The 27,714-nt window shown below is 41.0% G+C and overlaps 1 protein-coding gene across 3 annotated transcripts in view; it reads left to right on the top strand.

The window, feature by feature from the left end:
- MFSD6 (major facilitator superfamily domain containing 6) overlaps positions 1-27,714 on the top strand; it is a 75,490-nt gene that overhangs the window by 19,402 nt on the left and 28,374 nt on the right. For all 3 annotated transcript variants that reach the window (XM_057746369.1, XM_057746370.1, XM_057746372.1), the window contains one exon: positions 7,821-9,405. In XM_057746369.1, coding sequence (XP_057602352.1) covers positions 7,874-9,405 — 1,532 coding nt within the window. In that variant the 5' untranslated portion in view covers positions 7,821-7,873. The remainder of the gene's footprint in view (positions 1-7,820; positions 9,406-27,714) is intronic.

Genomic DNA, 27,714 nt, shown 5'->3' with positions numbered 1-27,714 from the left:
AGACTTAGGTTGACATTCACTTTTTGCCTGTTGATGTCTAATTGCATCAGCACCATTTGTTGAAAAGGTTACCTTTTCCCCATCAAATTATTTTTGCATCTTTGTGAAATATCACTTGGACACATTTGTATAGTTTTATTCCTGGGCTCTCTGTTCTGTCCCATTGATCTATATGTCTGTTCTGCCAGTATCACACACTCATGATTAGTATGTGGCTAAGTAATGTCTTCTTTTTCAAAGTGCTTTAGCTATTCTAGTTCCCTTTCCTTTTCAGATAAGGTTTAGAGTAAGCTCGCCTATATCCACAAAAAAATCTTGCTGGGATTTTGATAGGGACTGTCTTAAACCTGCATATAAATTTGAGGATAATTGAGGTCTTTACTGTGCTACGCTCCAACCCATGAACATGGTATGGTTCTCCATTTATTTAAATTTTTTATTTCTTTTATTAGCATTTTGTAGTTTTCTGCATACAGTCCTGTAATGTTTTGTTAATTTACATTGAAATATTTCTTCTTTCTAGAAGCTTTTGTAGCTTTCTTGGGATTTCCTGCATAGACCAATCATGCCAACTAACTGCAAATAGAGTTTCTTCCTTTTTGAGCCATATGCCTTTTGTTTCCCTTTCTTTCCTCATTGTGCTGGCTAGAACTTCCAACACTAGGTTGCATGAGAGTGATGAAGTCTTCCCTTCTTCCCTACCTTAGTGAAAAAGCAGTCAGTCTTTCCCATTAAGTGTAATGTTACCTGTGGGTGATCTTTATCAAGTTGAGGAAGATCCCCTTTATTCCTGTTTTTCTGACACTTTTCATGATTGAGTGTTTAATTTTGTCAAATGCTTTTTTCTGCATCAAGTAATAGTGCAGTGATGCTTTTTTCTTCTTGAGCTTGTTTATATGGTAGATTACATTGATTGATTTTCAAATATTGCACCACCCTTGCATCCCTGGAATAAATCCCACATAGTCATAGTACACAATTCTTTTTACATACATATTGCCAAATTTTCTTTTCTAACATTTTGTTAAGGATTTTTGTGTTTGTGTTTATAAGGGAAATTGGTCTGTAGTTTTCTGGGTTTTGGACTTTTTTTTCTGGATACAGGATTCTTTTCTTTCAGCATTTAAAAAGTATTATATTCCTTCTGGTGTCCATGGTTTCTGGTAAAAAATCTGCTATCAACTGAATAGTTTTTCCCCTGTTGGTAAATTGTGATTCCTGTCTCTGCCTTCAAGATTTTTTCTTTGTCTTTGGTTTTTACGGTTTGCCTATGATGTGTCTTGGTGTGGATTTCTCTTGTTTAGAGTTCATTCAGCTTCTTGAATTTGTAGTTTTATGTCAGTTTGAGACATAAACTGGTGTTGCCAGTTTGAGAAGTTTTCAGCCTTTATTTCTTTGAGGACTTCAGCACTGCCCTTTTCCTCCTCTCCTTCAAGGACTCTGATGACATTGATGTTCAACCTTTTGTTATAGTCCCACAGGTCCTTTAAGCTCTGTTAATTTTTTTCAGTGTCTTTTCTTTCTGTTGTTTAGATTATATAATTTCTATTATTCCTTCAGCTCACTGACTCTTCCCTCTCTCGCCTCCATTCTGCTGTTGAGTCCATGCATTGAGTTTTTTGTATTTTGGTTATTGTATTTTGCAGTTTTCCATTTTGTTCTTTTTAATGTATTATATTTTTTGCTGAGACTTTCTATTTCTGTGCTTCACCTTTCTATATTTTTCATTTGTTTCAAGCATGTTTGTAATTGCTTGTTGCATTTTTGATAGCCGTTGAAAAAATCCTTTTTAGGTTATTCTAACATTCCTCTCATTTTGGTGTTGGCATCTACTGTCTGTCTTCATTCTGTTTGAGGTCGTCCTGATTCTTGGTATGATGGGGTTTTTTATTGAAACCTGGACACTTTGGGTTTTATGTTATGAGTTTCTGGATCTTACTTAAGCCTTCTATTTTAGCTGGATTTTTCCGACACTGCTCTGGCAAGGGAATGGGAGATGCTGCCTCATTACTGTCAGATGGAGGTAGAAGTCCAGGTTCCCCACTCAGCCTGTGCTGACACCTGCAGTAGAGATGGGTGTTCTAGCTCATCATTAGGTGTCCACTGGTACCTCCCTGGCTGGGAGGGGTAGGAGTGCCTTTTTACTCTTCCCCACATGGCCTCCCCTGGACACCACAGTGGAGGTGGGGGGAGTGACCTTGTTACTGCTGGGTGGTGGTAAAAGTCCTGACTCTCCACTGGGCCTCCTCTGACACCACCCCCAGTGGGGAAAGGATGCCTTATTACTCGGACAGGTGGGGGTGCAAGTCCAGATTCCCCTTGTGGCCTGCACTGACACTGCTGTGGGGATGTGGCCTCATTACCACACTGGCAGTGATGGACGTCTCAGCTCTGTACTTGACTTTCTCTGACACCAACTCAGCTGAGGGGTTGGGGTGCTCTGTTATAGCTGCTGAGGGTGGAAGTCTAGGTCCCCCATTTGGCCTTTACTAGTGAGGTGGGAGTGGGGCACACTTTTCTTTCTCTGTGGTATTTAACTGGATAGAGCAGTTGTTATCTATAGTTTTCTGTTTTCCTAGGCTGCTCTTTCCTAGTCCTTTGGCTAGAGAGCCTCCCCCCCCTTTTTTAAAGTGCATCCTCATTCATGTTCCTGAATTCTTTAGCCCCACTCATCATTGTGTTGTTCTTTGGGTACCAAGTTCCCTAGCTGGTCTTCCGTCTCCTGCCTACCTTTTAGAGTCTTCTATATTTCTTTTATATATAATGTCCAAGATTTTTAGTTCTACGTAGCAGGAGTAATAGGGAAAAGTATGTCTGCTTCATCTTCTCAGAAGCAGTAGTCTACCCTGATTTATGATACCATAAATTAATTTTGCCAACTTTTGAACTCTGTATCGATGGAATCATATAGTGTGTGTTCTTTTGGTTTTTGCTTCTCTCATTCCATATTATGTTTGTGAGATTTATCCTTGTCATTGCATGTATTTGCAGCTTCTTCATTTTTACTGCTGTATAGCATTTCATTGAATGGATATAACACAATTTATGTATTGTGTTACTCCCAGTGTGGGACTATTTAAAATTGTCCTGCTGTGAACATTTCTGTAGATATCATTTGGTGAATATATTACTATTTAATATGCACATCTAAGACTTGTCATAGGCTATATTTTCAGATTTAATAGCTGTTCCCAAATGTATGTATGTATTTGCAGCTTCTTCATTTTTATTGCTGTATAGCATTTCATTGAATGGATGTAACACAATTTATGTATTGTGTTACTCCCAGCGTGGGACTATTTAAAATTGTCCTGCTGTGAGCATTTCTGTAGATATCATTTGGTGAATATATTACTATTTAATATACACATCTAAGACTTGTCACAGGCTGTATATTCAGGTTGAATAGCTATTCCCAAATAGTTATTAGTGAATCGCTTTACATTCCCACCAGCCATGTATGAGAGTTCCAGTTGCTCCACATCCTCACCAACACTTGGTATTATTTGTCTTATTTATTTTACCCATTTTGGGGGTATGTTACGTTATTGCATTCTGGTTTTAATTTGCTTTCACTGCTTACTTTAGTCAAGTTGAGCATCTTTTTATATATTTATTCACCATTTGCATAAGCTCCTTTGTGAAGTTCCTGTTCAAGTCTTTTACCCATTTTTCCTATTGGGCTACTTGCTTTTTTCCTATAAATTTTATGAAGGATTCTTTATATAGATCAGTTACTTTGTTTTGTCAAATATATATGACATTCATCCTCACCAAAATACCTTCTCCTACTCTTTGGCTTTCCATTTCAGTATTTAGTGTTGCGTTTTTATGAACAGAAGCTCTTGATTTTAATGTACTGCAACTTATTTTTTTCTTCCTTAATGCTTAGCACTTTTTATGTCCTATTTAATAAATCTTTTCTTGTCGTCTAAGATCTTCAAGATGTTTTCTGTGTTTTCTCCTAAAAGTTATGTTATTTTATCTCTTACTTTTAGGTATACAATTCATCTGGGATTGATTTTTGTATGATGTGTGGTTGAGGTATCTGTTTCTTGTCATTGTCTTTTTTTTACTAAGAATTTGCCTCAAATTTTTCTTTCACATCATCCCTTAATTTTTCATTTGTGTTTATTTCTATAATGCATTTTTATAGCTTTTTTTCATTCAAGCATTCTTTTTATTCCTTCCTCCTCCTTAAAAAATAGATATTTTATTTCATAGTTGCATTTCTTTTCCTATTTCTGAAGGTATTAATAGTATATTTAAGAAATATTTTCGTCCTCAAAGAGCTTTGTTTTCTCCACATTGATTTATTTTCCTGGTTGTTTTCATTCTATCTTTCCTGTAAGAGACTTTCCTCAAATGTCTTATAATTCTCGGTCACCGCTCATATTTAGTGGCAGGTCTTGAAAAGACTCTGAACTCCTGTGTGGAGTGAATTTGGTTGGGTTATTTAGTTGGGGAGGCTTCATATCAGGATTGAGAGGTCATTTCTCTTGGGCTAGCTAGATTCTCCAGGGAAGAACCTTCCAGTTCTTGCCAGCCTCTGTGAGGATGAATGCCTTGCAGAGTAAAAGCCTTGCCAGCCTCTGGGAACCTAGTGAGGGAAGTGGGCTGGGGGCTGGGGTGAGGGCCAGGGCTTGAATCTAGGTTGTGTATGTTCTCTTAATGCCCCCTGTTTTCAGTGTGGCACCCCATACTCTCAACTGTTCCTGGTGCTCTATGACTCAGGAACCTCTGTTTTATCCTCTCAGGAGGGAAGAACCTCTAGTTGTTTGGCTAGCTGTGTAGAGAAGGAGACTGGGCATTCTGAGTTGGGATCCAGGCTTTCCATTAACTCTGTTGTTAGCAGCACGCCCTCCTCAAACAGACACACACTCATGCTTGCAGATAAACCTAATATGGCCAACCCATGAGCCTCTGAGGGACTCTGAAGAATACATTGTATTAGTTCTTGGCTTTCCCCACTGTCAACCAGGGTTTCAGTTTTCTCCGATATACAGTTATTTACGCGTTGTCTATGTTCTGGCTTCCAAGATTTTATTTTATTGCTATAATGAACCCTTTAATTTTCCCAGCTTGGATTGTGACTTTAAAAGTGTGTGGGGACTTCCTAGGAGGTGCAGTGATTAAGAATCCACCTGCCAATGCAGGGGACACAGGTTCGATCCCTGATCTGGGAAGATCCCACGTGCCACGGAGCAACTAAGCCCGTGCACCACAACTACTGGGCCTATGCTCTAGAGCCTGTGTGCCACAACTATTGAGCCTGTGTGCCGCAGCTACTGAAGCCCACGTGCCTAGAGCCCGTGCTCCACAACAGGAGAAGCCATGGCAATGAGGAGCCCGCGCACCACAACGAAGAGTAGCCCCCACTCACCGCAACTAGAGAAACTAGCCCCTGTGTGCAGCAATGAAGACCCAACACAACCAATAAATAAATAAATAAATTTATTAAAAAAAAAAGTGTGTGTGTGTGTTGTCATTTTAGTTGGGTTGGAATAGAGGGAATAAAACCAGATGCACTCAATCTGCCATTTTTACCCGGCAGTGTCATATCACTTTTATACCTTTAAACATTTCTTTCAAGTTTGAGCTCAAAATGAAATTAATTTAAAAAATAAGTCCAAAGGAGAATTACTGTTCTTTTCAGGTGATGAAATAGAATTGAAGCTGCTGACTTGGGTAGGTGGAAGCACTAATGATGAGAGAAAAATACGTAGAGAACATTGAGGAAAGTCTTTTAGCCTGGCAGCCAAAGACTGGATTTTGCTTTTCCTTCAAGTTTTGCGAGAAAAAAAAAGGGTTTCCTCTTATCATTAAGAAGAATATGATTTGAGAACTAGAGAGAGGTGGTGGTCGCGCAACACTGTGAATGTACTAAATTCCACTGAATTATTTACTTTGAAATGGTTAATTTTTTGTTAATATGAATTTTACCTCAAATAAAAAAAATTTAACCTAAAAAAGGGAATACGTGAACACTTTCAAAGCTTATAGCTATGTTGACAGTTGACTTTGGGGGTAAAAGATAAATTGACTCATTACACAGGCCTCATTGAGTTATGTTTCTGTTGTTTGCCTAGGAGCTATGTAGAGATTTTAAATGTTTACAAGCATGATTCTGGAAGATCTTCAGAAATATATTCTTCATTTTGGGAAAAGGGAGAGCAGGATGTAGTCCAATGGGTGGCAAGTGGAGTTATTTCTCGCTAGTAAAGAAGAGAAAAGGAATTAATAAGTATTTAACGTGTACACCTTCTACATCCAAATATATTCATTGCAACTTGACAAATCTTGATGTACGCAAGACCTTTTGACTGTTTGTATAATAGAAGAAGGGGGAATTCTGGTGGAATGTGGTACAGTTCCTATATATTTATGCCTTTGATATATTGCTTATCTGTCATATGACACACCCTGTCTCATCAAAAGGTTTAATAGCACTTTATTATCCAAAATGTGGTATTTGGCAGTTTAGTGTGGTGTATTAGAGCGTGTGTCCTAAAGCCAGAATATTAGGATTTAAATCCTTGCTCTGCCACACGTGAGTTATTTAAACTCACCGTGCCTCATTTTGCTCATCTGGAAAATGGAGAAGATAATAGGGATATTTTAATGAACATGGATTAATACATTTAAAGATCTTTCAGTGTTGCCTGGCACAGAATACATGCTCAATAAATGCTGTCTGCTATTTTTTTCCTGACATTTTATTAAACTGCAATCCATAAAAGCACATCTGGAAATTCCTTGGTGGTCCAGTAGTTAGGGCTCTGCACTGCCACTGCAGGGGGCACGGGTTCTGCCCATGGTTGGGGAACTAAAATCCTGCAAGCCACATGGCACAACCAAAAAAGGGGGGAGAAAAGCACATCTGGAAAATGTATATGATATAAGCAGCATAAAGACTACTTCCTTACCAGGATATCATTATCATGGCTGTAGTGACCGACAGAGATGCAAACGTGCAGTTGGTTCCCTCTTTCTCATCACATTTGTGGTTGTGGCTAAGAGCTTATTTCTGTTTCTCTCTAGAAACTGAACGGCTTTAGCTACCTTTCTTTTCTTTTTCTTTTTTTTATAAATTTATTTTTTATTGCGTTGGGTCTTTGTTGCTGCACATGAGCTTTCCCTAGTTGCGGAGAGCTGGGGCTACTCTTCGTTGCAGTGCGTGGGCTTCTTATTGCGGTGGCTTCTCTTGTTGTGGAGCACAGGCTTTAGGCGTGCGGGCTTCAGTAGTTGTGGCACTCAGGGTCAGTAGTTGTGGCTCATGGACTGTAGAGCACAGGCTCAGTAGTTGTGGTGCATGGGATTTGTTGCTCTGCAGCATGAGGGCTTGAACCCATGCCCCCTGCATTGGCAGGTGGATTCTTAACCACTGTGCCACCAGGGAAGTCCCCCTTTATTTTCTAAGAATTCCAAACTTCATAGTGCAGTGGATTTGTTTGAAAAGTAAAACCAAGAAACTGTAAATACTGTTTACTTTCAATTCCCTCTATTTGGTTTAGACATAATCCCTATCATTTGTACATTTTCTCTGGGAATCAGTGAAAAGATCGAGAATGAATCTGAGCTATACAGCTGCCATTAGAAGATGTAATTAGTCAGTCAGTGGCCACAAAGAGAGTACTTGATTTTTGAAAGCTATTTTTTGTCATCAGTATTGTATGGCTGCAAGTGATAAATGGTGATAGTTCTCGCTCACGGTTATTTTTAGTTGTAGTTTGAAACTCTTCAGTTTCCTGCAAGATGAAGCTCTATGTTTAAAAGTTCTCATTTTCATACTAAGCCCTCTTTTACATTTTACTTTGCAGATCAACAACCAAAATCTTGAAGGTCATCAACTTTCTGGTGGTGGTGAGAAGCCATGGCGACAGATGATAAAGTTGCCATCTTAACTGATGATGAAGAGGAACAGAAGAGAAAATATGTGCTTGACGATCCTTTTAATGGTATTTCCAGGGACCCAGAACCACCTTCACATGAAACGCCTTCCCCCTCTGAAACAGCTGCTATTCCGGAGGAGGAAATAGACTGGATAGAGAAACATTGTGTTAAAATAAACAATGACCTTCTAATTTCCAAGGTCTTTTATTTTTTCTTTTACTCTGCATATGGCTCTCTTTACCCCCTCTTGCCTGTGTATTATAAGCAGCTGGGAATGTCCCCAAGCCAGAGTGGGCTGCTGGTAGGTATTCGATACTTCATTGAATTCTGCAGTGCCCCCTTTTGGGGTGTAGTTGCAGATCGCTTTAAAAAAGGCAAAATTGTCCTCCTCTTTTCTCTTTTGTGTTGGGTTTTATTCAACCTGGGCATCGGATTTGTCAAACCTGCTACTTTGAGGTGTGTACCAAAGATCCCCCCAACGGCTCGTCCCACCAATTCAAGTCACCCATTCACTATCCTGCCAACGAATTCCTCCATTGTCTCTTCCATTACCGCATCACCAAGAATTCGTGAGAAAAGAAACCTGCTTCCTTACGATGGGCTGGAGATGTTAGAAGGGCCCAGTGTCATGGAAACTGTCATCGTCTCGACAGCTCCAAACAAGACCAGTGCGCCCACTCCACAGCCTCAGACTGATGAAATTACTGACCATGTTATGAACTTGACCTTGAACCCAAGTACTGCAACCAGGGAGACGACCACTTCTGTTGTCACTACCACCAGATCTTTACCTTCTGACCAAGTCACTCTTGTTTATGATCAGCAAGAGGTGGAAGCTATATTCTTGGTGATCTTGGTAGTTGTCATAATCGGAGAATTTTTCAGCGCCTCCTCCGTCACGATTGTGGACACGGTCACACTCCAGTATCTGGGAAAGCACAGAGACCGCTACGGACTGCAGCGCATGTGGGGCTCCCTGGGCTGGGGCTTGGCCATGCTGTCCGTGGGCATCGGCATCGACTACACCCACATAGACGTGCTCATCGATGGGAAGGGGTGTAAGCCTCCCGAGTACCGGAACTACCAGATCGTCTTCATAGTCTTTGGGGTCCTCATGACCATGGCCTTGATCGTTGCTACTCAGTTCCGGTTCCGCTATAACCACTTCAAAAACAGTGAAGATAAAGGGAAAGAGGTGGAGATCCCTCAGGTGGAGAGGAACAGCTCCACGGAGTCCTCTGAGGAGACACCAACCACCACCAGCCACTCACAGGCCTTCAACTTCTGGGACTTAATCAGGCTGCTTTGCAGTGTGCAGTATGGCTCCGTGTTGTTCGTGGCTTGGTTCATGGGTTTTGGGTACGGCTTTGTGTTCACCTTTCTCTACTGGCATTTGGAGGACCTGAATGGAACGACAACCCTCTTTGGGGTCTGTTCAGTCCTGAGCCACGTGTCTGAGCTGACGGCGTATTTTTTTAGCCACAAGCTTATTGAACTGATTGGCCACATCAGGTAAGAACATGCGTCCTGTTGCTGCCTCTCAGCCATTGAACTTTATCTCTTCATAGTTTATAGCTCCTTGGAGCACATTGAAGGATGTTGTAATTTGTGTTGGGCGTAGGGTTGGGGTGGGAATGGGAATTTCTGTTGCTCTTTCTCTTTCAAATAGAAATAAAAGGAAGGACGTGATGAACCTAGTTGAGTTATCTCAAACAAACAAGATGTGCTGTTTCCGCTCTGTATGCTAAGAGACTCTTACATGTTTTCAGGTATAGGAACACCAGTTTAGTCAACTGTATTATTCCGTGGACCTTGAAGGGTCCACCTGTCTCAGGCATTTATGAAGAAGGGCTTGAGTGGATAAAGAGGGTTATGTTTTTTCAGCCTTCAGTTATTCTCAGCCACTTGCTGACACAGAAAGACCTTGAATATATGGTGTATGAAGATGTCCATTATATTTAATAAAGCTGTGACGTGACCCACCATAATCCCTAATCCATGATATTATGGGGAAGAGAATCTTACATAATTTTTTCTGATTATTACATGAGTCTCTGTGTTTTTGTCTGCCATGAAGACATGGGACATTTAAAAATCTTCCTTCTGCCTAAAATTTCCCATGTAATCCTTTTAAGCAAAACATCCGTAAATGCCTAGTGTTTCTTGTGTCATGTTTCTCACCATTAATGTTTGTCTGAAGTTGTTTGAATAGTACCTTGCTCTTTATAAGTCTTTCTACTTTGCTGCTGGCTCTGAAATGTAAAGCCAGCTATACTTATGCTTTCTCACCTCATAGAAAAGTACAGCATGTCTGTCCCTAAAATGTGAAGTTGCCATAACTAAAAGAAAGCAACCATGTGTGTTTGTGTGTATGTGGTAATCTTCAAATCTGCTGTTTCTACACGAAATTACAACAGAGAGAGAGATACAAGATTTGAGAAACATTGATCTTTTTTCCTTTAATTTCCCTTTGACTAACTGAAGAAAATATTTTCTAATATGAAGTTTTAACCTAGAATCATTCCTTTCCCCATACAGTCGTGACTATTTTTCCTTGTTTGGTTTGGTTTTGCTTTGGGAGGCTGTGTCCTGTTCCTCCTCTTTCTCAAATCTTTGACCCCTTTGTTGTCACGAAGTCAGGCACTGTATTGGCAGTTCCCAGAGACACACAGTCCCCAGGCCCACTCAGTGGGACCAATCAGAAAAGAGCTTTGTGATGTTAAGGGTCGGGGACATCCTTTAACCTTGTCAAGGCCATGTTTACATTCTCGGAGCTGTGTGGATTGACCATGATGAACTAGACTCACAGAGATGAGTTTCTTCAGCTTGGTTGTGTTGTACGCGCAAGATCTCACCGCAGCTAATGGTGTATTTAAAAACCACAGCCATTTATTCCCAGAAAGGTACTCAGGTCTTACCATGAGTGGAGTTCCTAGACGTCATGATTTAATCACTCAGCGGTGTTAATTGAATGTTGACTCAGTACAGAGATAGTTTTTATTTTCAAAGTAATTGTTAGGTTCTTCTCACCTGCTAAGAAAACTAGTGTCGTTTCTTTTCTGTCTTTGCCTTTTGTCTGAGAGATATATTTTCATGATAAAATTCTAGCGGGTTTGCTGTTAATTTTGGTAATTACATGAACTAACACTGTGTTTTCTTTCCTAAGTAGTACTAGTTATTCATTACGTAAAAACCCATGGCTCGCTTAACTTTAATTTTCTAGTTTTACGTACAAAAGCATCTTTTTTCCTTCTTTAAATGATGTGATGGAAGAAGAACGCTCTTGTGGTCACATTGTTGCTCCCAGAATCCTACTGGGATTCATCAGTTTGTGGTCGTTTATCTCTTTTGGATTTTTATTCTCTCCATTAAAATATGTTTAAAGGATTCCGGGAGTTGTCGTGAGAGCATGCCCACGTATTCAGGGAGAATGAGTACGTTTCTTTGGGTGAGAGTCTCTGGAGCCCAGGTGGTGGTGGTTGAGATTTGGGAGTTTAAAAATGTAGTGATGGTAGTTTGAACTTTTCATTGGAAGAATATCATGCTTTAGTGGATGAAGATGAGTCATCTTTTTACGAATTCACAGCCTTTATGTTTTCCTCGTAGGATCATAAGGGAGAGGTCTGTGTGGCCCTTGTGTATGCGTGCATGTGTTTTCCCTTGTTCTGTGACTGTCTGATGGGAGTTTGTTTCTAGGAGTCAGCACTACCACAACAATTGTAACTATTCTAATGTAGTCAGAAGTGGACTGTCACACATTCTTTATATAAATAGATTCATAAGGAAGAAACAGTCATACCAGAAAACAGTTTTGAAAACAGCATGTCCAATTTTGAACCATTTACTATTATGACAACCCTGCAGTTTGGGCCCAGTTTTTCGAATAACATATCTATGAGTCTAAACACATGGACACACACACACACACACATACACACACACACAGTAAATGATTTCTGGTTTTGACCTTGGATTTTGTCCCCTTTGCAAATTGGCTTTCTCAGGCAAATAGGATAATGTTTACTATTTCCACTAAAAAAAAGTAAATTTCTTTTGATTTAAAACCACAGGACTTTGAAATTTACAGCAAGTAAATTTCTAGGTTAATTTATGTAATGACAATGACTAGATTTCTTTAACTAGAGATGTAAATGTATTTTAAGGCTGTGCTCACCTTGCTGAATGTTTCAGCAGCCTTGAGTAGGGTTGGGATCAAAATACATTGCAATTAATCATTTGTAAATTTGTAAATCATTACTATTCAATATTAGGCCATCACCTATATTATGTGCTTCAAATTTATTTACATTGTAAGGGACACACAAAAATCTACTCAAGCAACTCTGACTTTGCCCTGAAATTCTTAAAGTTAGTTTTGTCATGCAAATGCTATCTGGAAGGGGTAACATATTAACCATTATCAGCCATTAATTACTGCTTAATAGTCGCTAAGTATCCAGATGAGCTAGCCGGTCAGTTCGGGAAAGAAGGAAGTACATGATGCAGCTAGCAAGAGGAGGGACACACAGACTCCCCTGGTGGGCCCTGCAGGAAAACCCAGAGCAGACAGCAAGACGCTGGCTACCAGCTGAGAGGACTTGGGAGGTAGTACATGTTAACATTTTGTCATTGGAGGAATAGCAATCAGTATTATATAAGAGGGAGGAAACTCTGCAGCTGCGGGAATCAGGGAAGCTGAATTTGAGCCAGCCAGTGAAGAATTTAGGATCGTGTTTATGTGTTTTTTGCTTCTTATCCTCCCCCTTCTTGTGCCATCTTGTTTGATCCTGGATCCACTGGCTCTCAGGTCCTGTCCTGGCCTCGCATGGCGTGGTCTGATTTCCACAGACTGCTTTTCCCAGGACCTGGTCTGCTGGGTTCACCTCCTGCAGTGGTGCTCAACCATTAGACTCGCCAGGAAAGCTTTTAAACTCCTAATGCTCAACCTGCACTTAGACCAATGACATCAGACTCTCGGGGTGTGCCCAGTCACTCCAGCCAGGGTTGGTAACCACCAGGCTGGTGAGAGGCACAGGTGGAGGATGAGAAGGAGGGAGGAAGGGGAAAAAGTCTAGCTCTCGCAGCTCTTGGGTGCATTTTGGAGATTGTTGCCTCTAATCCTTTCATGTGGTTCTTGCCCTGGCCGCAGGTGGTTTCCTCACACGCAGGTGTTGATGAGTACTCAGCTGGAGACTGGAGGGGAACCCTCTGCAGGTCTCTGCAGCCCTCTCTCCATGTAGTTTCCTCTACTGTGGTACTCAGCCCTGCTCCCAGACTCTCAGCCCTGTCTCCTCTCAACTCAGGAGTCCTCTATGCCCTGTCAGGCGGCATCTCTGATACCTGCTGCATCTCACCTGTAGCTCTGCCCCTGTGGGTGACCTTGAGCTCTGGTAACATGGCCCTCACCTTTTCATCCTTCTGACCCAGACCTGTGGAGGCTGTCTGCAGCTTCCTCACCGTACCCTGGCTTCTCAGCTCTTCCGCCACCCATCTAACCAAGCCCCTGATTATATCCTAACTTATACACAATCCTTAGCTGCTTAGAATTTCTGATGACAGTTGCAACAGTGAAGGAATAGAATGGAAATAGAATAACTCAATTCTTTTTTTTTAAAATAATTTTATTTATTTATTTTTGCCTGTGTTGGGTCTTTGTTGCTGTGTGCGAGCTTTCTCTAGTTGTGGTGAGCAGGGGCTACTCTTCGTTGTGGTGCGCAGGCTTATTGTGGTGGCTTCTCTTGTTGCGGAGCACAGGCTCTAGGCGCTCGGGCTTCAGTAGTTGTGGCACGAGGACTCAGTAGTTGTGGCTCACGGGCTCTCGAGTGCAGGCTCAGTAGTTGTGGCACATGGGTTTAGTTGCTCCGCTGCACGTGGGATCTTCCCGGATCAGGGCTCGCACCCGTGTCCCCTGCATTGGCAGGCGGATTCTTAACCACTGTGCCACCAGGGAAACCCTCGCTTCTCATTTCTTAACAGAGCACTATTTCTTATTTAAAAAATGACTTTTACCATAATGGAAAAAAATGTTAAGGCTCATTTCTCATAGTAAATTTGAAGTTAGAACTTATACATGATCTAAAGGAGTATTACTCTGTCTTGTTTAAAAATCAAAACCCTGAATATTTGTTAACTTTAGCTGAACAAAACAGTTTATTTAGGCCTGGAGAACCCCAGATTAATAGGATACAAGGATGAGCACTAAAAGGATGGGAGTTGGAAAAGACAGGGAGATTGAAGGCGAGATGAATGCTGGGCTTAGGAAAAGAAGCTTTATCCTGTGTGCAGTAGGGAATTATAGCAAGGTTCAGAGCAGGAAGGGCCACAGATTGTCATTTATTTGCAGTGTGATGGGTAACTTTGAAGCAGGGAGCCCACTAAGTAGGTTCTCAAAGTAGTCCAGATGAGAGGTGATACAGGCCTGGACTGCAGCAGTAGCAACAGAAATTGAGGGAAGGAATGAATTGGGAGCTAAAATCAGGGGAATAGTTTGATGTGGGAAGTGACGTAGAGACCCCCATGTTTCAACTTGGGAATAGTGGTTCCACAAATTCCAGCAGGAAATTCAAGGAGATACAGAAATGGGGAGAGGGTGGTAAGGCAGTCAGAATCCAGCGTTGGGCTTGTTTCGCTTAAAATTGGAACATGTAGATGGGAATGTCTAGCAGACAGTTGAGTATTATAAAACTTGGAGCTCAACAACGGTTAGGATTGGGATACAGATTTGGGACAGTTAAAACCAGAAACATGGGTAAGATCAACAAGGAAATCTGTGGTGGAAGAAGAGAAATGGGGTAAGGAAAATCAATTATGGTTGTCCCCAAGATTTTATTCTGAGTTTCTCTGATCTTATTGAAATGTTGGTCCATGTTTTATTGCTTTAAGTATCCTAATGCTTAGGGGGAATTGTGTTGTATGATCCTTACCGTACCTGTTTCCACATCTTGCTTCAGGAGCAGATGACTTTCTGGGCACCCCTCCAATGCCATCACCTGAGCCAGGCGCCCTGTAGGACTGTTTATAAGTGGACCTGAGGCATAAGCAAGGGAGAGGGACTATGAGGAGCAGAGATCGAAAGTTAGAAAAGAGAGAAAGGAGTAGCTGCTGTTTCCAGGGGAAGGTTTCTTCCCTGTCCTTATTCATGAGAGGTAGTGTTACATAGTGGTTACAGGCACAGGCTGGGAGTCGGTGCCTCGTTCAGAGCTTGGCTCTGCCTCTTGGAACCTTGTGGCCTTGGACAAGTTATATAACTTTTTATATCTCTGTTTTGTTATCTGTAAATAGGAGTATCACTGTTACCTAATTTTTTTCATGAAGACTAAATGAGATGAAAATGCAGCAATTGCTTAGAACAGTGACTTGCATATATTAGGAGTTCAGTTGCTTTTTTATTACGTAGCCAATCTTCTGATACATTATGTGGTTTATAAGTACAAGACCCATTGGAGCTGATATAAATACAGTGACTTAGTATAATATTATAAGCATACAGGTTGTTAAGGCTGCAGATTGTTTATATTCTCCTTTGTGCTGTTTTTTAGGGCTTGGTGACTATAAGCTACCATCTCTGTAATAGCCGGTATACAGAATGATTGTAATTGTAGCTATTATTATTTATATGTGGGTAGGTTTCTATTTTTTCTATTCCGTTCCCACTTTACCTTAAAAATGTTGATATTCATTTTTACAGGAAAAGTCTCTTAGAGCTGTTTCAAGTATAGATTCTCATTATTAATCTGTAAGATGTAGAGTCTCAATAGTAGAAGAATTTATGATCAAGAGCTGAAAGGGAGTAATTTGGCTTTTATAGCCTCCTGAAAAGAACATCTTTGCTAAGAAATATATTACCATATTATATCATAGCTACCAGGCTGACTTAATAACAGCATTACTGATAATTGAGCTATTCATAGTTCAGAGCAAAAGGGCATTGTTGCAAGGCAGTGTAAGTGAAACCAGGGCTTTTAGTTATTGGTGTCATATCTGATTTGTTTTCTCTTCCACCTTTGGTGGATGCGTTGAACGAAGTGCTCCCTGAGTTAAAGAGAGCAGGACGAACTCCATATAAGCTGTAGCTTTTGTGTTTGCAGGTGGCCCCCCTCACCATCTCATGGGCCACGGTGGTGGTGATCCTTGAGGTGTGCACCAGACAAGAGTAAAGACAGCTCCTACACATCCATGACCTAGATATCCCCTGTGGAGACCAATTCAGCAGTCCATGGTAATGCGCAAGGTGGACATGTCCTATGGCTTGAAAATCACATTTTAAGATGTACACCTGCCTAGAGGAACTTTTACACACATGCAGAAAGACATGTACAAGGATGCTTACTTGCTTACTGCGGCTTTCTAACAGGGAGAAAGAGAATAATCGTCAGTTGGGGAACGGGTACCTTCAATATGGTATAGTCACGAGATGGAATATTATACAGAAGTTAAAAGGAACGGACTAGATCGATATGGCAGCATGGAAAGCTCTCAAAAACATGATGCTCAATGGAAAAAAGTAAATTTCAGAATGATACACAGTTCGGTACACTTCTGGAAATTTTAACAGTGCATTTCAAAAATTATACATATTTTTATGGATATACCTAATTGTATAGAAAAAACATGTAAACTTATCGAGGGAAAATATATTCTGAGTTCAAATTAGCCCTAGCTTTCTGGACAGACATAAAAAGAAGGGGACTGGGATAAAGAACAAAGAGCACAAGGAGAGCCCCCACTTTATCTGTAACATTTTGTTTTTTTTAAGGAAATATAGCAAAATAGTCATAATTTCCATTCTTGGTGCTAGATACATATATTCCCTACCTTTTGTGTATTTTATATTGGAAGATAGTTTGAAGCTTAGGTCTACTTTAGTGAATCAATACAATTATCCTCCCATAAAAGGACCAACTGTGTGTGTGTGTGTGTGTGTGTGTGTGTGTGTGTGTGTGTGTGTAGCTGTATATGTTTTAAAGAGACATACTGTATTCACATATATCAGGTGAACATTGAGATTTTGTGCCACTAATATTTATATTGCCCATATATTTTTCCCTAAGTAGCATAAATTTAAGTGATTAAAAGTCTACTTTACATAATTATCATGGCCTTAGGTCTTATTTCTTTCTCTTTAAAATGAGATCAGGTGCAAATTTATAATACCTCATTAGGAATTAATATCAAAATGTACCCAATAACCCTGATTTGGGTAGTAATTATAATATTGATTTTATTATACATTAAAAGAAACCAAGGTACCAAAAAGCCAAGTGATGTCCCAGAGATCATAAAGTTTATTGCTGGCAGTGAGTCCAAGTATGTGTTCACACCAACTGTGTAATTATCTTGAGTCATACAGTGTGAATTTACTGCCTTTTTTGTACAAGTCAAAAACCTATGCAATCTGGCTAACTGTATTTCTACTTACCCTTGGAATATTTGTTAGACTGTAATTATATAATTTCATTAGGATACTTGGAAAATTAGATAAGAAAAGAAATTTTCTTAGAATTTACTTCATCGCATACCCCTCCAAAAACTTTCCAGCTGGAAGGAAGGATACCACTCCATTCTTATTCTCAAGTGTTAATCATCTTTTTTTTTGCCTTTTCTCTGTTGACAACAACATCTTTGAATAGTAATCTGTAGGCCAACAAACAGGAACTTGTTAACTTCTTTCCTTTAAAAAGATAACGTGTAGATGGAAGCTCAGACATTTTCAGAAAGAATCAATGTTAGGTTATGTTTGTCTGGGGACCACATCTTTGGACCATGCAACTGTGTGTTGTGGACTGCTGACACGGTGAGGACTCCTCAGCGTTGGAGGGTTGGCATGGTCCTGGCTTATAACTGTGGATGTTGGCCAAGCATTTCACTCCATTTAGGGGAATGAATAAGAGCAGGAAGCTGTTCCAGCTTTGACTCTGGTCATCTTCCCAAGCCCTGGTGGGAGTGTTGGGTAGTCTGGAGGCTATCCTGTTTTCTTGTATTCTTCTCTTTGCCAGTTCACCTGTAAAGAGTGCACACATGTTTGCGTGTGCGTGTCTGTGTGCACATGTGTGCATTTTACCTAGGTTCAAATCCCACACTCACTGTATGTCTGTCCTTGGGTAAGTCAGCAGTTTAGCTTTGTTAAGCCTCAGGCTCCTCATTTGTAAAACGGTGGCAATATTTGTATCTAACTTCATAGCATTGTTAAGATTAATGAGATAATGCATAGCACATCGTAAGTGCTCAGTTGTAAACAATAGGTAGTATTATTGGGTTGGCCAGAAAGTTTGTTTGGGTTTTTCCATAAGATGTCATGGAAGACATTGGGTTGACCAAAGGACTTTTTGGCCAACCCAGTATTATTGTTATTATTAATTCATTCCTTCAACAAATAGTTTATTAAGCAAACACTAGGCGACAGGCATTTTTCTGGGTCCTGGGGATATACGGAATGTGTAATAAGATAGACAAAGGCCAGTCCTTGTGCGACTAACCTTCTATTGGGGTAGACAGTAAACAGTAAACAGGGGATTTCATTTCTGATAATGATGAGTGATACGTGGCGAAATTCATGCAGGACCGAGGAGAGGTGACTGTTTCAGCTTGAGTCAGCCGGGAGGCTCTCTCCGGGGAAGAGACATCTGAGCAGAGTGGCATTTGAACAGAAGCCACCCAGTGACGATGAAGAAACCACAAGTGTGAAGAATAATAGAAGTCAGAGTGGTGTGCAGGACTCATGCACGGCCTCCAGGTCACCCTGAGAGAGTGTTTTTCTAAGAGAAGTGGAAGCCATTGGTGACTTCGGGCAAGAGGTGACATGAACAGATTTCTACTTTGATGTTTCTTTAAAACACTTACATGGGTGGAGGAGTGTTTAGTATTGTTTTACTTCATTCTCTGAGTTTCAGAGAAATTATGAATTGTTCTTTTTCGCTTGAGTCTTAAGCTGGTGACTCATGCATGCCCTTTGCTGATTTAGTGCCTTCCACCAATCCCAGATGGAGGGTTTTTTGTTTGTTTGTTTGTTTTAGCAACTTCAAAATTTCAGAATAGCCATAGACGCTAGAGGATAAACAAAAAATAAAAATTTTAAATTAAAAAGTTACAACCTTAACAAAAAATATAATTACAGTATAATATTAATAATAGGATATATTGTTATTAATAAAAATAATAGTGGTTGTTATACTGCTGTTTCAGCACATATACATACAAGTGCTTACCAAGGCGCTGTGCTGAATGCTTTACCTTCAGGCCCTCCTTTTATCCTTGTCACAGCCTTGTGAGTTAGGCATTGCTGCGTCCGTTTTAGAGAGGGGAGGTTCGGAGTGGTAAAATAAGTTGCCCATGGTGACACAGCTAGTCGATAGCAGAGGGAGGATTAAAAACCAAGCCACTCAGACTCCAAAGCCTGTGTTCTCAGCGACATGATAGATTCATAGGCACATACACTTAGATTGGCCAGCATTTTGTCCCTTTATGCAACCCAGTCTCACCTCTTCATCTTACTCTTTTCTGCTCTGAGTGACCAGTGGCTGGTACGACTTTTTCACCTGCCGCAAGTACCCTCCTGTGTCTTCCTGGTAACATCTCCATTCCTTTAAAATGCCCCATTCTCTCAAATTATCCCTTTTACCCCCAATGAAACTCTCATTCCTCCAGATTAGCCACCCTCCAGCAGTGTTAAGAAGAGAGTAATGTGATTAAACCAACTCACACCGAATATAAGTGGCAAAGACTGTTTTTAATGATGACTGGGTATCATATAGAAAGAGTTAATTCATAACTAAGAATTGTGTTCATTCAGTATTTCTTTAAAGAGGACTTTATTAAATGACCAGGTTCTGTTGTTGGGATACAGTGCTGAACAAGGCAGACAAGGTCCCTCTTTCATGGAGTTCACGTTCTGGTAGGGGGTGGATGGCCATAAACCAAAAAGCTGGGTGCTACAGACGTGTTAATTTAGGCATATCAGACATTGGGAGTTGGAATAGAGTAGAGCAAATAAAACTGAGAGTTCTTTTGGGCAGGGCTTAGTGTAGGTGGAATGGGAAAGAGTTATCTTATGAACTGGATACCAGATGGGTGGTGGTGCTGCTCACCAAGCAAGGGAACCCAGGAAAGGGTATCTGTTCTGGAGTGTGGGACTTGTGGAAATTCTATGAGATGATGGAGATGCCCATTGGGAAGTTGTATTTATATGTCTAGATCTTGGGAGAGAGGATGAGGCTAGAGATGTCTGTGTGAAACATTGGCATGTAGGTAGAACAGCTAGGTCCATCCCATGATCTGAGGCTTCTGTAACCATCTTCCTCCTCTACTCTGCTCCCTTTCCTTCCCTTCAGCTAGTAAATCTATTTGGGGAAATCGTCTACCTCAAACAAGAAGCATGTTGCTTTCAGTGTTACTTCTGGAAGCAGTGCTTTAGAACAGGTCTTTTGGGAAGTGACAAATTCAGTGCTTCTAAGATGGGAATGAAAATTATATTCTAAAGTCAGAACATGAAGTCTTCATGGCTGTATCTTTAAAATTCTCTTAATGTTATTCATTCATAACTCAAGGCCTTCATCCTAGAGTGAGCTTCCATTCACCCTTAGGACTGTGGCCCCTGCATTTCTGTGGGTCTGGAGAAACACAGAACCAGAGGGACTATGATGCCCAAAAGAGCCTAATGGCTTAGGTGTGATTTTCTGTCCCTAGTGCTTATCTGTTAGGTGCAGTTAAACCGAGAAAGGAAACAAACCAAGACTAGACCAGCAAACAAATCAATTATTGTTATTTTTAACACAAATGCCTGAGTGTAGGATTTTTTTATTGCCTTACCTCAGGAATGCTACTCATAGCTGGAATATACTTTATTATACAAAGAAGATTCTTGTATCTTTTATAGGGAACAAAATTTTACACTCAGTGTCCTAGTTAGGCTAAATTAGAAAATCATTGTTTCCATTTGCAATTTCTAGGTCACTAATAAAAATAAAAGGAAATGATATTATTGTAGGCTTTATAATTTGTACAGTTTTCGTCAATATTTTGATTACAGCCACCTTGCAAAACAGTTAAGTTTTTTCTTATATTTGTTTTACAAGTGGTTTGATGAGAGCCTGACATCCTCCGTTTTGCAAAAAACCACATTGACTCCCAAGGGGCCTGGGGTGGAGCCTCTGAGAACCTGCAGTCAGGGTTTGTGGAGCCCCAGGGTCTGTTCTTAATTGTGTTAGAGAGTGTGGGTATTAGGGTAGAGAAGTGGGTTTCTATGGACTGAATTGTGTCCCCCCCAAATTCATATATCGAAGCCCTAACCCCCCAGTGTAATTTTATTTGCACTTGGGACCTCTGAGAAGTAAAGTTAGATGAGGTCATGAGCACAGGGCCCTCATAATGGGATTACTGCCCTTATAAGAGATCGCACTGTGGCTGATAACGCCCGTGCTCTTTTCAGTTGATCAGACAGTAATGTCGGTGTTCATCAAAGCAGATGAAGACTAGTATGATTGCTATTTCATTACTCTTAATCAAGTTACCATTAATTACTATTATGCTTTCATTACTATCAATTAAGTTATTACTATTAATTAAGTTATTCTTGGTACTGTTAATGAGGTTTTGTTAGAAACCTAACATTTTGTTTCAGGTACAGGTAGAAGCTTATAACAGATCTCTGTGAAACAAGGTTTTTAAGGTAGAATGGTCATCAATGTTTTGTGTGTGAAAAAGAGCACCTTTTAAATTTCCCTCAGTTTTCCTCAAAGTCTTACGCTCATGGTGGAGAGGGCTCTGCTGACTATGGAAAGGGCCTGGGATTTGAGGGCAGGAGACCTAGGTTGAGTCTTGATTCTGTGGTTTGTTTAGCTGCATGACCCTGGCAACTTGGTTATTAACCTTTCAGGGCTTATGAACCTTTCTTCAGCTATAAAATAGAATTAATGATAACTCTTGCCTTATTACTTCAGAAATTACTGGCAGGAATAGGTCAGATACTAAGAGGGGAAAATGCTAAAGAACTGGAGAATTATTACGGAACTGTTAGTGTGGGGGATGGGCATGGGGAGGGGCCTGCAGCAAGCAGAGGGCTCAAGACCACTGAAGTTGATGCTCTTTTTCCTGAATGCCAGAAAAAGAGGGGATAGATGTGGCTTGAACAACATCTACTCTTCAGTTAAGTTCCCTGTTTTAAAAAAGAACAGGGCAAAATTTATAGTCATAGGAATTTATTAGTTGACAAGTTTGAGGCTTATTGTAATTGTATTTGCACTATTTTTTCCTGACCTGAAAAATCCAGAAGTTCATTGTCACTTCAGGGAAGGTGTTTTGCATTATGAATTGGGATCACATTGAATTAAGTCTGGATGTGAAAGTACAAGAAAGAGAGGAAGAGAGGGAGATGACCCAAAACCCAGTGTTGCTGGAGTAGTTAAGACTCTTCCCAGTGGGTTCTGTGGAGCCACCTGAGGAATGGGGGAATGGAGGAGGTCGGGGCGCCGTTAAGTGCCCTTGGTGGTGAAACCCTGCCCCTCAGATTGGGACTTGAACCCACGTGCCTGGACTCGAACCCAGTTAAACTCAGATTGGGACTCGAACCCACGTGGCTGGGACTCAAACCCGGCCAAAACCCAAGATCTTCCAACTGAGATCACACACCTGGTTTCAGGACTTAGTGAAGCTCAGGTTCTTGATGTCTCATCACAGAAAGAATTCAGTGAGAAACAAAGTGATAGGTAAGAAGTTTAAAGATTATTTAGAGAGAAACACACTCCACAGACAGAGTGTGGGCCATCTCAGAAGGTGAGAAAGGCATCAGGGTATGAGGGTTGTCAGTTTTTGCGAGGGTGGGTGATTTCATAGGCTAATGAGTGGGCTGAGTATTCCAGAATTGGGCCACCACCCACTTTTTGATCTTCGTGTTCAGCCTTGGAACTGTCATGGCGCCTGGAAGTTGACGTGTCCGCCTTCTTGGACCCATTTGGTTCTAATCGGTTTATGTTATGTCCTCAGGCTATGTCATTCATTCAGAGGTTGTGCCCTGCCTCCTTCCCTCCTGTTTCCGTGGGGTGAGCCCATCTTGGAGACTTCCCAGGCTCATCTAAGAGACGTGCAGGAGTGGTGAACAGAGCCTGTGCATGTGGTCGGATCTACCCGAGACGTAGCCTCCTGGAGCGCCTGTCTCTGTTCTTTTCTCACAGTCCTGTTCACTGTGTGTGGGGTCAGGGGTCGGGGTCGGGGGTATGCACCCCTCATAGTTTCTGCGCCTTACCCAACCCACGCCATACAGTCAACTTCTGATTATTGGATTTCAAAATCTGCTTGCTTAAAGCAGCCCTTGTCTAGCCCACAGGTGGAGGCAGAAATCCTGGCTCACACCCTGGGTCCTGCCACAACATTGAAACCTGAGGTCTCTGGGGCTACCTCAGTAGAAATGGTCATTGGGTCCATTTCATCTCAGAAAAGAAAATTTTGCTCCTGGGTAAATTTTTCTTTTGTGATCCAGGATATTGGACAGCTGTTCAGTGGCATTTGTTTTTCTACTTTCCTCTTACCTCATTCCTACTAACGATTCATTGAAGTTTAAAATGTGAACCATTTTCTAAAGTCAACTCAAACATACACCCAGCTTCCCTCGTCCAAGTGCACAGCTGCTACCAGAAGCATAACTGCTAACATGGCCAATCCTTGTCTCCACTGGTCCAACCCAGAGGCGTTTCCTTAAGCCCAAGTCTAGATTTGACTTCATGCAGGGACCTTGGAGTAGGAACACAGCACATTGTTATTACCTCCCAGAAGAGCTGTGGGGCAAGGGGTCAGGGACCTTGACCTTCACTGACCTATTAACCGTGACCCCATTCTACCTCTCTGGACCTCTATTTCCTTGTCTATAAAATAAGAGGGTTGGACTTGATGTTGTGTCTGTTTAGTTCTGACTCTGATAATCTAACTTTTTACTTTGCTTGGTTTCAATATGTGAAAAACCACACATCAGATCTCACCCCTCCCTGCCCATCCCTCCAAGGACTCAGGCTTTGAATGGTTTTTGCTGATAGGTCAGCAGTGTACACAAAGCCATTCATGCCAGCTCATCCAGGCCATGCCATGACAACAGACAGTCTAGCTGGTGGTAGGGGATGTGAGTTATGATAGCAGTCACTGGGATCTGTATAGAGAATTTTGCTTCTCCAATGCCAGTTGACTTGAAAGGAAGTTAAACCCTGAACGTTAGACATTTCTCCATGTGCAGGCTCAGACAGAATTTGTAAAAGACTTGGCTGCTCTTGGTGAAATATTTGCATGGTATTTAATGGTAGCTTACACATTTACACAGTGTCTTGCAGTTTTTCTTGACATACTTATTTGAACTTTTCAAAACCCCTGTAGTATAACCAAGGCAGTTAGGACCATTCCTGAGAAAAGTCCGCTTCCAGAATGCCTGTGCCCTGGGTCCCCCCCACTTCAGCCCAGGGGCAGCGTAGGCCCCACCATGCCTTCTCTTGTGAAAACGCATTAATTAGCACTGTTTGTCAAAACCTTTCATTTTACATCAACCACTGGGAAAGTAAATAACAATCGCCTAGATAAAGTATATGAGTAAATACAGTCAGATTGGGTTGTATAAAATGCCAACAGTCCTCCTCTAAGAGTGCAGACTCACTCTGACTTTAGAGGCCCAAAGAAGCTGCCACTGGTATCACAGGCTCTATTTCTGGTCCACAGAGTAGATGGCTCTTGAGTAAAACAAACTGGCACTCTTTGCTAAATTTTGTTTCATGTTGGAGTTGTTCGTAGCCTTGGAGATCATTTTTGTGAGCTGAATTGTGTGCCCTGAAAATTCATAAGTTGAACTCCTAAGCCCCAGTACCTCAGAATGTGACTGCATTGGGAGATAGGGTGTATAAAGATGTAAATTAAAACGAGGTTAATAGGCTAGACCCCTAGCCCAGTATGCCTGATGTCTAATGAGAAGAGGAGATGGGGACACAGACACATGCAGAAGGAAGACCATGGGAGGACACCGGGAGAAGTTAGCCATCTACAAACCAAAGAGAGAAGCCTCAGAAGAAACTAATCCTGCCAAGACTTTCATCTCAGACTTAGAGCCTACAGAATTATAAGAACGTAAGTTCTGTTGTTTAAGCCACCCAGTCTGGGGTATTTGTTACGGTAGCCCTAGCAAAATAATACAGTCAGGCAGGCCTAGCTTCATCCCAGTTCGGGTCACTTCCCTCTAATCCTTGGCAGATGGTTACTGAGCCTCTGTTTGGCCCCTTCCAGTAATGTGGAACTTGCCACCTGCAGGATAGCTAAGATCTTGTGTCACTTAGTATGCTTTCACTTGAGGTGGCAGAAAACCTTTCCCAAAGTGGCTCACGCAAAACAAGGATTGTATGGTCTAACTGAAAAGTCTAGCAAATGGCCTTAGGTGTGGCTTTAACCAGGTCTCACATGGTGTGATCAGAGCCTGGTCTCTCCATCTACTAGCTCTGTCGCCTGTAGGGTAGACTTCATTTCTAGGCTTACACCAGAGGTGCCAGGCAGGTCCACATCTTCCAGGATCAAGTCCAGCTGAAAAGAGAGAATGCTGCATTCCCTTAGTTTCTGCTTAGCAGCTAAAACAATATCTGTTGTACTGACTGTTCACAGGTATGACTTTGGGCTAACACAGCCCATTCCCTGTTCAGCAGAAAAGCACTTCACATATTTGAATGTCCCTTCTACAACTTTGCTTCTCTAATTCCTTCAGGGATTTTCCCCAGAACATCTCATCCCAGACTCTCCACTTTTATTCTTCAGACTCCTTTTTTTTCCTTTTCTTTTCTTTTATTTTCTTTCTTACTTTTTTTTTTTTTTGTCAGTGATCTCCTAATTGTACCCACTTCCTGCTGTGGTCTGGCCAAAGTCAAGAACGGTAGGATTATTGTGTCGTTTTGGCTTGGTCATGATGGTCGTTCAGTCTGAATTGTGATGAACTTGTTTAGTTCCCTCAAATTTAGCTTAGGCTCAACTAAAACTCTTGAGGCCTTTTTCAAAATAATTGCTATGGCAAATGTCAATGATTCTGATCTGGAAATTATAGAATTTGTATTTTATGTATACCTCAGGCCATCTCATAGAAAAATTTAAAAAAAAATCATGGTATATGTGAGTGTGTGTGTATAATGTATGTGTGTATGGTCATTTGCCTTTTAGCCAAATAGAAAGTATAACAATAAAACAGTATACTGTATCTTTCAAGTGGTTGGTTCCATTAATCAGGATTCTGTTTTGCTTTAAACATACTTATTTTTCTGCCTAGAGCTATACACAGGCTAAGAAAAGGTAGACAGGTGAACTGAAAGAGCAGTGGAGAAATGTAAACATGGCCAGGAACCAGCACCTTGGCCTGGCTGATGGTTACCATTAGTATACTCTTAGCTTATCAGTCATTTGGAGAGGAAAGATGTGAAGGCAGCAAAATAAAGAATGACTTAAGACCAGCAGAAACTGAGACCTCACTTTTACCTTTTCTTTTTCTAGCAGAAAAAATAGAAGGAAATATTAGTAGCTGCAGAAAACATACACAGCTAAATGAATATTCTTTCTCCCCCATTTACTCTTTTGATACACAGCATGGTTCTTATACTCTGTTCTACAGAGATGGGCCAGTGACCAGCTACATCTGTTTGGCGATAGAAGCTTGGTGGCTTGGTGGCTTCCAGGGTCTCTATTGGCGATCCCCGTGGCTATGCTGTGGTTGGTATGGCAATGCCACTGACTCTTTGAGCTTTGTTGCTTATGTGTTAATTCTTACTCTGGTGAGATAGGCCTGTGGGTACCCAAGATCCTTGTTATCTGCTTGCGAACGTGTTGAGGATCTGTTGAATGGTGCTTCAGGATGCCCCCAAAAAGCTATAGTCAGCTATTCATTGAACTATTGTTTGTCCACATAAATGACTGAATATTTATCTTCAAGCATAGTCTGTTAACATTAATCAAAAATATTGCCAAATGTGGACATCCATTTTTTTTTTATTATCCTATTCTAGGCCTCTTTTATAAGTCATTTCATTCTTTCACATATCCATCACTTATTCCTATACCATGATCAAGTATTTTATTATACATATATATATAAAATTACAAGTATGCATATATAATTACCAGTATAATAGTGCCTGCATACACATATAATTACAAGTGTAGTATGTGCATAGTTTACATTTATACTTTGTTCACTACCATATGCCTGGCACTTAGCACAGAGTATGTTCAATTAATATTTGTTGTGTGATGTTCTATTTAAAATACTTATATTTTCCCTCTAGTCCATGAGTATTTATTGAGTGCCTGCTGTGTGTCAAGCACAGGAGATAAATCTTGAGTCAACATAATATGACATAGACACCACCCTGCGTGGAGCATATAGTCAGATTGTTGCTGTACAGTTACAGCTGAGATAAGGGTTATGAGGAGAAGCACGTGATGCTGTGATCACATATAAGGAGCTGAGTGGGATCTGAAGGAGGAGTAGGACATCAGGTCACAGGTAGGGATGGGTGAGGACAGTGGCCCAGTGGGTCCATTGTGAATTCATGTGGCCAGAGGACAGAGAGCTAGGCAGAGCACTGTGCCAGATAGGCTACCGGAGGAGATGTTTTATAATAGGATCTTTTTTCTTGTTAGCAGTTTTGATTCACAGGTTCCCATTGTATTACATATACTACTTTCTGATGATCCAAGTGGCTCCTAAAGCAAATGAATACTTTTCTTAAGTTTATCTCTACGGACTGCTGATTTTCTTTGTCTAGCAAGAACATGACCATGGCAGTACTGAGTATTTCATGTGCCTTTCTTAACTGTTTGTGTGACTCT

This window comes from Hippopotamus amphibius, chromosome 8 (genome assembly GCF_030028045.1).
Source record: "Hippopotamus amphibius kiboko isolate mHipAmp2 chromosome 8, mHipAmp2.hap2, whole genome shotgun sequence".
NCBI lineage: Eukaryota > Metazoa > Chordata > Mammalia > Artiodactyla > Hippopotamidae > Hippopotamus > Hippopotamus amphibius.
Note: the sequence above shows the minus strand (reverse complement) of the source record. Positions and strands in the feature narration are given on the sequence as shown.